The 12,870-nt window shown below is 46.1% G+C and overlaps 1 protein-coding gene across 1 annotated transcript in view; it reads left to right on the forward strand.

Moving 5' to 3' along the window:
• Positions 1–8,706: 8,706 nt before the first annotated feature.
• LOC311058665 (uncharacterized protein) overlaps positions 8,707–12,870 on the forward strand; it is a gene marked incomplete at its 5' end in the record, with an annotated part of 29,225 nt that continues 25,061 nt past the window's right edge. Inside the window, 3 exons of the mRNA XM_084076128.1 lie at positions 8,707–9,598; positions 9,709–9,759; positions 12,628–12,728. Coding sequence (XP_083932254.1) covers positions 8,707–9,598; positions 9,709–9,759; positions 12,628–12,728 — 1,044 coding nt within the window. The remainder of the gene's footprint in view (positions 9,599–9,708; positions 9,760–12,627; positions 12,729–12,870) is intronic.

Below are 12,870 nucleotides of genomic sequence, written 5' to 3' on the forward strand. Positions count from 1 at the left end.
AGGACCTTTTGAGTTACATTAAAGCTCAACGCGGTGTCTGTCAAACTGATTCATTGTGTACTGTGAATCAACTTTATTGACCTAGATATTGCCTTCTTATACCGTATATTGGTCAATAAAATGATCGGTTTTGTGATTAATCAAAGGACCGATTTGTTTTGTCCAATAGCTATTTCAAATGAATAAACGCATACCTTTTTTTCATTCTTCCCTGGCATGCATGAAATGCATTTTATGTTTGACAAGTGTTCCGTAACAATGGTCATATTGACACACAGACCCCCCCCCCCCCCCCCACCCAACCGCCTTGCCAATGGAGATTTATGTTGCCTGAAATGAATTGGATTTCTTCAGTGTTAAAAACTTGGTCAACATTCAATAAGACTCTCACTCTCCTCCCGTAATGATAACCAGCAGAACGAACCGCAAATGCGTCCAAGTCTTTGTCTTTATGAAATTCCTCCTATGATCTGTATGACTGCTGCTCGCTAGACATCTTATGAGCCGGTCCAGAAACAACAAATCAAGAAGGCATGCGGCTGTTGATTTGTTGTACGCTTCCAAGTATTTAAATCTAATCCGTGATTTATGATCTGATGGGATCGTTTCTCCTGACAGATGTCCCATGTCACTGTCACCCGGTTTACGTACGTTTGTCTGTGGCTGTGCTGCACAGAACATGGAATAATGACTGCTAACGACATAACGAGAACAAAGGAACACAACGTTAGCTTAGTCTTAATCTTCCCTTGCAAAGTAACACAAAGTGAATCATTGTTCCCTGTATCAACATTGCAATGTAAATACAAAACATTTTATTTTCATTATATCACACGTAATGCTTTCAAACAGTGGTGGAGGAAGTACTCACATATTTTACTTTAAGTAAAAGTAGCAGTATATAAGAATACTCTGTTACAAGTAATAGGCCTGTGTTCAAAATGTTACTTGAGTAAAAGTACAAGAGTATTGGCATTAAAATATACTTAAAGTACCAAAAGCTCACAACGCGTCGCGACGCGTTGTGAGCTTGTAGATCGGCTATTTTCAAATAGCCAATGTATAAAATAGGGCTAAAGTGGTCAATGTATGTTTCATAATATTAATATTTGTCAAATAATTGTAGTGGAGTAATAGTACAATATTTGCCTCTGAGATGTAGTGGAGTAGAAGTAAAAGTGTAATTGGAAATACCGAAGTAAAGTAAAAAAAAGTACCTCAAAATTGTACTTAAGTACAGTACTTGAGTACATGTACTTAGTTACTTTCCACCACTGCTTTCAAATATAATTCATTAAAGTAGTGTTCAAAGTTTTACCACGTCTTGCTAAGGCTGTCTAGAATGTCTCTTTAGGCCTCTCTCTCTCTCTCTCTCTCTCTCTCTCTCTCTCTCTCTCTCACTGTTATTCTGATAACTCTTTCATATATACCTAATGCAATTGACCTGTTGACAAGCTTCACCTCCCGGCGTTAATACTTCAATGAAAAACCCATGAGGCCCACGGTAAATTTGTCCCAAAGAAAAGAGTTCCATTAATAGTGTTGGTCATGGCAAAGGCCTGTGACTGTTGTGGCCATCTGCTCACTATTTCCACCACCTAAAGAGGATAATTGAATCTGAAATCACTTTTCTCTCGTTTTAAGAGGGAGGGGGTGTGCCTTTTCCTCCGGGTTCTCTCTAGACCACAATAGAGTGGGCCCTTGTTTATATATTCACCGCAGAGCAATTTCCCCACATTGTCTCTTTCCTACATCTGCCCTTAACCCTCCAGATCGATATGCACCATCCAATCACCTGCCACACTTAATTACAAACCCATCAGTGCCTTCAATGAGAGGCATCAAAGACATTGAGAGACTTCAATGGGTTTTCTTAGCAGGGCCGTCCCGTGGCAACAATAGAAGTAGTTGGAAATCCTTATAAGCTGGTTTTGGTTGAAAATAGGTCAGTGGTTGGCAGCTGTTTGTGATGATGTGTCCCATGGCCGGCCTGTGGTCCAGCGTGCCGCTCGCCATATTTAACACCCTTTGTGCCATCCTCTCGGCACTAATCTGCCTTTTCACCGTGTTACAATTAATTTGCGGTGATTTCTATGAGGGTCCCGGCGTCGTTAGGGAGCCTCAAAGGGCCCTAGCCCGATGGACATAATGTCAATAGTAGGTCATTGTCTTTGGTGTAGCCCCTTGTAAATGCCTGTGACAGCATGCTTTGAAATCCATGCCCGATGAGGCTCCGACCGATGCCCTATCAGTGGACATCACAATGGACATGCTTGTTTGGCTGTGAGGAGACCTCTTGTGACAAACATCATCAACCTGGCAAAGCTAGACCTTTATGAGTTGAAAGCTGCTCTTGTTGCAACAACAACAGCTCAACATTTAGTTTCCCTTTAAGCACTTTCAACCTGGTGTCCCTATTTTGGGCATGTCCTTAGGTGAACATTTTCAAAAACTGTCGCATTTTCTTCAGAGATTAAAAAACAAATGTGTCAGTCTAAAAATGTTCAAATATCCTGAAAATGCCACATTTAAAAGCTCACATGTTGCGATGCAACGTGTTGTAGCTTGTAGATCGTCTATTTTTCACTACTCCTTGTACAACAAAGGAACCGCTGCCTCCGGAAGCGCTGGTCGGCAAAAAAAATGCAACAAAAAAAAGTCTCCATGGGGTGACTAATCGATAGAAAAAAAGTACTTTTTTTGGGCGAACTATCCCTTTAATGTCATTAAAATAGTATTCTCTGAAACAAACATGAACAACCGTACCAAAGTCACCAGTTCATTACATTCCCCCTATAAGGAGAACACCAGGGCAAAGTGATAGTATTTGTCATCTTTGCAGAACGGGGTGTGTTCCCATGGGAACGTTAACTAGACCCAAAGTGTTTAGTTGAAGCTTTCCGGTGGTGCTCATAATACCATTAATTGTGTGTGTGGGGAGAGTTGGTGAGTAAAGGGCTAGCCATGAAGAGCCCTGAGGAACCACAACTTGTTTAGCAGGTTTTCTTACAGTGTTGCCCACAGTCTGCTGGGGTTTTTGTGGAGTCAGACCTCCTGTATCCGCCCCTCTCTGCCCTCTCCTCTCCTCTCCTCTCCTCTCCTCTCCTCTCCTCTCCTCTCCTCTCCTCTCCTCTCCTCTCCTCTCCTCTCCTCTTCTTCTTTCTGTATGCCCCTCACTCACTGTGGTGTAAAGTAACTAAGTACATTTACTCAAGTACTGTACTTAAGTACAATTTTTGGGTATTTTTACTTTACTGGAGTATTTCCACTTTAGCCCTATTTTATACATTTGAAAATAGCCGATCTACAAGCTCACAACGCGTCGCGATGCGACGCGTTGTGAGCTTATAGATCTGCTATTTTCAAACATTTCAGTACTTTTACTTTTGGTACTTTTAAGTACATTTTGATACCAATACTTTTGTACTTTTACTCAAGTAAATGTTTTATTCTTACTTGCAACGGAGTACTTCTGCATTGCAGTATTGATACTTTTACTTAAGTAAAACATCTGAGTACTTTTCCCACCACTGCCCCTCACACACACACACACACACACACACACACACACACACACACACACACACACACACACACGCACACAGAGAGTCATGCCCCCCGACCCATAAAACAAGAGAGGCAGAATTAAAGACACAAACTTTGCTGACGTCCACAGGACCGTGGGCCCCTTTCTCTCTCTCTCTCCGCGTCACTCTCACTCAATAAAAAGATAAACAGGGAGACAGAGGAAGATAGAGGGATAAAGAGAAAGATAGTATAGAGATGTAGAGAGAGTTTAGGCAAGACCCTCACTTCTCACTCCATAAAAAAAGATAGAATTTAGAGAGAGAGAGGGGGGGGGGACAGGACGGGACAGAGAGAGTCAAGAAGGGGAAGAGGGGGAGGGGCAAGAATTCCACTCATCAAATTAAACTTCCATCACCGTCGTCGCTGTGCTGAGATTCCAGCAAGCCAATCAGGCAATTTAAGACAAATGATTTAGTTGAGCTTCCTAGCCACACTGGGCGTGGGAACCGGCACAGATTCTCATAAAAAAAAAAAAAGAGAGAGAGAGAGAGAGAAAAAAAAAGGAAAAGAAAAATGGGGGGGCCAGTAAATGATTCCCCTCTCCTGCTTCAAAGGAGCTGAGCAACAAAAAGGTTTGTGTTTATGTGTGGTGGTGTTGTTGCTGCCTGGTTGTCTCAGAGAGTCTCAGCTGATTTCTACTGTGCATGTTGTAAGTGTAAACGCTGCAGTTCGGCTCTCTCTCTCTCTCTCTCTCTCTCTCTCTCTCGTCCAACTGCCTGCAAAGAGAAGAGAGGGGGAGAAAAAATACAAGGGGAGCGCAATCTTTGTTCCTCTAGATAAATAATGAGTCGACTAAACCGTTCAAGGGTCATTTAAGCCAAGGGGCGTCTTGTTGCAAGCCCCCCCCCCCCCTCCCCAAACACACACATTCACGCTCGCACGCACGCGCGCATGCACACACACAGTTCTTGAAGCAACGTTTTGATCAAAGACGTTTTGTAGGACTTCTTTCCCCCCAGCCCCATATCCCACACTCAAACCCCCCAAACCATGGCTGCCTTGCTGCCCCTAATCTTTGGTGGTCTTCTGACTGCCAACGGTAATTGATTAGGGAGCAGAGGACTGGAGGGCCGGAGGGTGGGTTGGGTGGGGGTTGGTTGGTGGCGGTGGTAGAGGGGAAAGTTCAGCCCCAGAAGTTCTCAAGGTCACTGCCCCCCCTGATCGCCAAACTCCGTTTTCTCATGCTATTAGGTATCACCTCCCCACACACACACAGGGGGACGTCTGCAAATATGTGGCGACCGTTTGGACTGAACTCTTCAAGAGGTTCGGTGGTGCTGAGTGCACTAAACAGGAAGGTACCGTGTAAGCAATTTAAATGCGTCTGTTTAGGTCAAACCGGGTGGCTCGGTTTTGCAGGCTTTACTTCTCCCTCCATGTTGATTCATCTGTTGATCCAGGAGTTACAAACAAATAAATGTCCCCTCGCAGGAACACACTTATTTGTTCACGTAGAAGAAGGCCCCTCTCGTGTTTGTCCCACCGTGTTTGCTCAACATCCTTGACAATATAAAGAGGTTGTGGATGTTATTCTGAAAGTTCTCAACCCCTTCGGGTACCCCCCCCCCCCCCCCTCTCCGTTCCTCCTGAATTCACACGAAGAGGTGACATTCCACCCATCTGGAAATTGACTCATGCTGCCATCTTGTTTAGTAAAGGCATTTACAGTACAGATGAACTGTTTTGCTCCACAGAGAGAGAGAGAGAGAGAGAGAGGGAGAGGAAGAGAGAGAGAGAGGGGGGAAAAAAAGCCTCTTTTCTGGTCTTTTGCGGTGAGATTTCGGTACGGCCAACCGGGGTCATGCTCGCCACAGAAGCCGCTGCATGCTGACGACACTTTAGGGACTGTGGAGGGGAGAGTATTGATGCCTATGGAAACATGACTGTCACAGGAAATGTTCAACATGTTTCAGAGTGCTGGAACCGGAGGGGGGGATGGACGGGGGGGACGTGAGGGTCTTTTTAGGAGGCTGTTCAGGGCAGTGGGGCTGGTGTTGATCTTGGCTGCAAAAAAAGGACGACTGCATGGGTCTCCCCATCCAGGATCTACCACACTCTGGTGGTGGGTCCCAGGAAAAACACACCGAGCATGCTAGCATACATGCACGCATCACGGACTTGTGTGTCTGATTGTGACTAAACAGGGCCAACTTTACTAAGTGCAGTGAAGTCAGGCTACTGTCTGCTTGCCCAGTTTCGCACCACAGCAAAACAAAAACAAAGATATCAAGCTTTCGACAAGTAATTTGGATACTTGTAAACGTGATTCCTCATCCTTCGCCGTGGAGCCATGGTTGGGTTCGATGTCTGTCTCCATGGGTTGTTCCCCGGCCTCAGTTATTGTCAGCAAGATGCCCCTGGGCTACAGCAGCTGTGAAACATTCAGCTCATGTGTGCTCTGACACTTATAGTGTCATTTAGCATCTATCATAAGGAACCAATTTTTCATAAATCTGTCAGTATGTCTGTAGATTTTCAAGTGATCTCCCACCATTAGCTTACAAAAAGAAGATGAAACATCGGTTGCCTTTACACAAATCCCTCTTCTTAACTTGCCTACTATGTCTGTGCAGTCAAACAACATGTAAAAAGGATTATTACAAAACCTGATATTCTTGCAAATACCAGATCACAGCATCATGAAAGCCCTGCACTCTCCGTGTTGTGAATGAAAAGCACTTGTGCGGTTTAACTTTAGCCAGACTTGTGAATACCAGAGGAGGTTGCTCTAAGGAGCAATGGGTTTCTGCTTTATGTCTCCTCATGTGTTCTCTGCTTCTGCTCTCTACTGCCTCTCTGTGGCGGGCATGCGGCACTGACCGCAATTATGTCACAGACCCCTGTGTCGCTGGGCATACAGTTCTTTTTTAAAAAGCACACGCTGAGCCACAAGTGAAGACGAAAATAGAAAAATTATCTGCGCTTTATATTTCGATCGTGATACCATTTTTTTATGCTGCATACATTGTTTTCGAAATTGGTTGCAGCTGCTTTTTAAGGAGAGGTAGTGTTTCCATTTTTCTGAGGCATGGTCTCTTTCACCTCTCTCTCTCCCGCTGCACCGTGCTGTAGTTCTTGGCATGCCTCTGGGCCTTGCAGCTCTTGCTGTGTCATGTTCTGCTCTGAGGTAAACTGATCCCAAACTGGGAGGCTTTTCTCTCATCTGCCACTAATTCAGAGCCCAGGTTGTTGGAGACTCCAGACCACCTCCTCTCCCAGCGGAAACCAGCATGCGGGCCTGTGAGTGCCTGCCACTTGGGTATAGATAGACCCCCCCCAAACCCCCACCCACCCCCTACTTCTCTCCCTCCCCCCACAAAGTGTTCAAACTAAAGCCCGATTTACGCACTGTGGTGCCAGGCAGCATTAGACGGAGTATAATGCTGCCTGGCACCGAGACTGTCAATACGAGCATCTTCCCCACTGGATAAAACCTCAACAGGAGAAAGAGAGAGAAAAGGAAGGTCATTTGCAACATTTGCGGCCTATAAAAAAACACTTTGAGAGAGATTTCTCAACCCATAACTACCCTATCAGCATTGGGTATGTAGAAAAATGGAGAGAAAGTGCTTGCTTACTGCTGATGGCAGCAAGTACAAATTATAGTATAGCACACCAAGAAATTGTTTGGCCTAATTTAATTTAAGACTGTGTAACTGTGTCCCAGGTCAACCTTTTATTCGGGGGAAGAATGGCCAGTCTCATTACAGCCTCCAATTAAGGGAAGGTCTGTGGTTAAAAACACACAATGAGGTTGGTTCCATATGCATGTGGGGTAATATCGCGGAATGGCATTTTAGTTTTGACTGGAAATGACTGTTGTGCAACATATGAGAAAACAAATCTCACTTTGCACATGGTAGGTAGGTAAAAGTGTATTACGACTTTGTGAAAGGGGTCCAAATCGCACAGTAACTCATATGAGACAGAGAGAGAGAGAGGAGAATGGAAAACTGGAGTCAGTAGAAAGTGTGGAAAAGTGCAGGAAAGCATGAAAATCAGCGCTACAAACCCCTCTCCCCTTTGATCTAATGAGGACATGCAGTATCAAAGGTGGACATTGTCACAGACGGTAATCACGCTCATTACTCCACCATAGATGTGTGGACAAAAGCACACAAACACAGATGCTGTCGTTCGTTGCCTACAAGACGTGTTTGCAGCCAACGGCAACATTGTGGACCGCCCACACGTTTGGGTGGTGGTGGATAGACATGGTTCTTACTCTTGTGTCCTGGATGACTTATCCTGTAGCAGCAGAGAGAAGAACAGGACTGGGCCTGTGGGGGTGAAACAAATGCTATCTGATGCCATAGGGGCTGTTATTGTCAGCCGTGCATCCGCCTGCCCATATTCTCACCTGTTCCCCAAACACAACGACCCCCAACAGGAGACCCACACAGTGAAAGGGAATACTGACTCAAGCTGTGTGAATGACATAGGATCACGCAAAACACCCCCCCCCCCCCCTCACCACACACCACACAGACATACGCATGGCATGCATGCACACACACACACACACACGGAACCACACACACACACACACACACACGGAACCACACACAGCAATAAAAGACACGCAAGACCTGTTACGACCTCGCATGCATAACGCAAAGAAAAAACTAACGTTGCGCAAAAAAACTATGAAAAAGATTTTAATCACTTCCTTCCCGTTTTCTGCTATCTACACAGCACCGTCCATATGTTTTTCTGCTAAGATGATATGTGGGCAGAATATTGATGTCATCTTCAGGCCCTTTTGAAAGCAGACCTGTGTGTGTCTGAACAATAAGGACTGCTTACCATATGAAAGCATGCTAATTCAAATCAGTATTCAATTTCAGGTGCTCACCTGACCCAGAAACACTGAATTGGTCCCCCTCTCCCTCTCTCTCTCACTGCTAAGCAACACATGTTCCAGATGAACGTTTTGTTGGGTTGCGTGCAGAGGCTTTGGGTCCTATCAAAGGGCAACATGTTGCTCCAGAGAGGTGTGGGCGGCTGTTTATCCTCGCCTCAGACTGCATGAGGTTTATCTGATGAACCTGAAGAATGACGTGTTTACCAATCCGGCCAGCACAAAGTTAAAGGCTGTCACAGACAAAGCACGACACAATGGTGGATTCAGAGAGGCTTAGGCCCGGCAGTCGGCGCCCGTGTGAGAAAAGTCCACGGGCGCGCTCATCTTACAGGCTGTTCTGCTGCTGCTCGTGTTTGAGACCAGAGGAGAGGGGTTCTTCTCCTCCTCCGAGGCAGGAGAGCAACGGGGACGCCCAGTCGCCTTGCCTGGACGATGGGATGTCAGTAGGAGACAAGGTGACCATCCAGATCACAGTGGAGGACCTGGGCCTGGTCAACCCCAGCTTCAGCCTATCCGAGGAGGACTCCCCCTCAGCCGACAGGGCCATCAGCATGGCCCGCTCGGTCAGCTCCGTGTCTGCATGCTACAGCCGGGCTCTGAGGAAGAAGAGGCTCAAACCTCTGTCCTCGCTGCCTCTGCCTCAGCCCAGGACTGAGAGTAGTACTAGTCCCGCCAATGGTGTAGAGGATGAGGAAGATGGCGAAGATCCGAGGTGGTTTGAGAGTGGCACCGACAGCACCACGCCTGCTTCCGGGGGCCTCCTGATGCCGCCCGTCATCAACTTGATCCCGCCCACTCCTTCCGACGTCATCGACGACGATCAATTCTTTGACCTCAACTCCGAGGAGGAGAGCGTGATGCATACCTCCGGTAGCGATGGTAGCTTCACTACAACTGGCGACCAGGAGAGCTATGAGGAGAGGATGGAGAGCATGGGGCCGGAGAATTCAACAGAGGAGTGTGCACGAGCCGAGAGCCAGGATGAGCGTACAATTGAACCCGAGAAGGGCCAAGATGGAGAGCTTAAACACAACAAAGCAGAAGTCATTCCAGGCAACATGAGGGAAAAGGAGAAACCCAAGGTCACATTCTTACGTAGTGCCTACCAAGTCGCTCCTCTCCCCGAGTACCCACGGAAGAAGAAGAGTGAGTCCGACTGTGGCCCCTTCAGCGATCCAGCTGTGCTTCACGGCTCTGCCATCATATAAAGATGCTTTGGCACCAAGTAATGATCTTGCCTTCTTTTTCTGTCATAGGGAGCTTCAACACTGGCATCAATCTGTTGTCATTTACTGAGCACAACCTGGGTAAGTTGGACTTAAAGGACCTAGTCTGGCATGTTTAGCCTGACTAAGATTCACAGCATACTTGACATACTTGCCCGCCATTTTGCAATGTCCATTTTGGTTTGGCATTGCTTGAGATAGGTAATCCAACACACTAAATATAATTGCAGCTTATTTTTCTTTTGGTCAATGTTATGTTATTGTGATGTTTTTTTAAAGCACATATTGTTTTGAAAATAGTCCCTATAGAAAAGATAACTACCAACATAATTCAATTATTCAGGTTAGTTTGTTAAACGTGCAAAATGTATGCAGAATAGGCAAATGAGATTACGTATCGACAGTACGATCCTTGAGTTGCATTTGCAGACGTTAAGGATTATTTGCATTCGAGCGACTCTGTCACGCAGTTCCCACTTCAAACTGTAGGTGAGGGGTAAATGGCAACAGATGATGGTCCCCCTCCTTCCAGCTGTTGAGCTCATGTGTTGCCTCTTTGTTTTGATCTCGGTTCCCCCTATTCAGAGGAAATTGCAGTGATTATGTGACATGGCTACAGTACCTCTAACGCCTCCGTCGGGAATTGCGAAAAGTTTCCCTTTGTTGGAATGTCTTTTTAGCCATTGTGTGCGTATTCCCAGTGCGTGGCCACGCAGGCGGTTCCCAGGTGTTGGGTTCCTGTGACTCAGCACGCTCTCCTCCCTCTGTGTTCTCTCAAAGAGAGCTCTGCTTGCCCATAGAGATTACTGCTTACTCTCCTTTCAATCTTCAAACCGGAGCAGGACAATAACGCTCCAAACGATAAGCATCGCGCTTTGCCTATCCGTTACATAAATGTGCTGAAAAGTTTGAACTCCTCTACTTTTTGCATTAACCCTGTGTGTGTGTGCCTGTGTAGGTGTGTTTGTGTCAATGTGTACCTGTTTACATATTTTCACCGAAAATATCGAAATCGGTTGAAAACAAGCTCACACAGAGAGACGCGGTTATTATGACGAATCAGCCGTTAGTACAGTACTGTATGCTTCAACAGAATGATGTTCGACTCTTCCATTACCGATGATTTCCAACTAAAGACAACACATAGGGCCTTGTCCCCTAAGCCTGGCCAGAATTTCCTGTCCTCCTCTGTTTGTGTTAGCCCTTTTCCTGGAAGACGCAGGCCGCCTGAGGTCTCTGACATCGCTTCGACATGGCTGTGTGTGTCCTGCTACCCTCCATTAGGCTCCTCAGACAGCTTCGCATCTCGTGTGTCCCTTCTCCCACGCTCAGTGAAAGGCAGTCATAGAGACGAGGAGAGGGATGGAGGATGGAAATGATTTTCTCCGTATATTTCAAAGACACTCTCTGTTATTTTAAGGGCCTGAGGTCAGCCGGAGGAGGGTGCCATTATAAGCCTATACACGTGTTTGGACCGAGGCCCCCTTCGCTTTTCTCATTTGAGCTTTTCTCTAGTAAAAAAAAAGGGAAAAAAGTTTCATTCTTGGTGTTTTTGCGTGGCCCGGGTGTGCTGCCTTGGCAGAAGCTGTAGGGGCCAGACTTTTATGATGGCGTAAAGAGTGACTCACAGCAGGCCAGCCAGGTGATGGAGAGTGTGCCGTTGCACTCTGCCCGTGAACCCCCCTACCCCCCCTCCCCCCTCCCCCCCTTCCCCTGCAATCTGTGTTCTACTGTCTCTCCAGGGCCCAGACAAGATTCCACTGCTGACACACATAAACCAATTACACTGTCTTATCTGATTCAGCCTCCCTCTAAAGTCCCCTTCACATCAAACAAGCCTTTCAGAAACAGGGCCCTGAAATGAAAAACATGTGTTTAAGAAATTAGAGTGTTTTTTTTGTTGTTGTTGGCTAAACTATTTGAAAAGGACTACCGTTAAGAATGTTTGTGAACTGTGTCAATAAAGAGGGACTTGATGCTATAATCAGTGCAGGTATGAGGGGGGGGAATACCCGACGCTTAAGTTATAGCTTAGCTATAAACATCGGTCATAATCATGTCACGGTGTTGTATTGCCTGAGAAGGCCAGTCCCTCGCTCCGATGCCATATTCTCGGTCTCATTTGTCTTGCTTGTTATGATAGGAGGAAGGAGATATTTGCTCACTGATCAAGTGACGTTTTGGGAAAATGCAAGAACATGCGCTTTCTGTGGGAAAGAACGAGGGTTGTCACAAAACTATGTGATCAACCAGACAGACTTTAGTGTGTCTGACCGGGTTGCCAAGCAACCCCAAACTGGCTGTGTCCAGTATCAGCACCAGCTAATGCACTGCAAATAGACTCTGAGTTGTTCTCCAAAATGAGCGCTGAGAACCCCAACTTCTAGGACCCTGAGAGTAGACGGAAGGACGTGAAGTTTGTTTACCATAAATGGACTCAGCAAAGCCTTAAGTCGTTATACTTATGTATGTCCGCGTCGCTCAATGAAAATCTGTTATTTTCATGCTCGGGTGGCACAGTGGTACTGCCCACCACCACGGAGGTTGTGGGTTCGAATCCATCCGGCTTTGTTGAGCATCTACAGGAAAACAATTGGCCTGTGTTCGGGGGAGGGTAGCCAAGCGGGAGGGTGATATTGGTCATTGGTCAAAAAAAAATCACACCCAGTGTGAAGAGAGTGGTGCCTTCGAAAGTGTAACTGGTTGCATCCTTGTGTTGCAATCAGCAACAATATGTTGTCACGTGACACGTGACAACATATTGTTGTCACGTGTCATTGGTCATTGGTAAAAAAAAACAACACTCAACCAACAAAAAAAAACACTCAAAAAGAAAATCGGTTATTTTCAGCGAGCGCCACAGTCATACAGCAAAGTATACAAGTGTCATTATCAGGAGATGGTCCCCAAGAAGAGTTTGTTGTAACCCTGTTTCTCTGTCTCATATAGATGAACTGAGTAACAAGGATGCTACCTATGCTGAGTTGCTGAAAGCTCAACTTTATCTGCTCGATCACAACACCAAGATGGATGCGTCCACTCGCCTACAGGTAAGAAGATCATATAGACCATGGGTTCCCAAACTTTTCAGCCCGCGACCCCAAAATAATGTGGCCATTGACTCGTGACCCCACCAAACCGTGGAAGTAATTTTAGCACATACACTTGCACGTTCGGTGCGCATTTGTAATG

The sequence above is a fragment of the Gymnoscopelus microlampas genome (assembly GCF_963454915.1).
Source record: "Gymnoscopelus microlampas genome assembly, chromosome: 13".
In the NCBI taxonomy this organism is placed as follows: domain Eukaryota; kingdom Metazoa; phylum Chordata; class Actinopteri; order Myctophiformes; family Myctophidae; genus Gymnoscopelus; species Gymnoscopelus microlampas.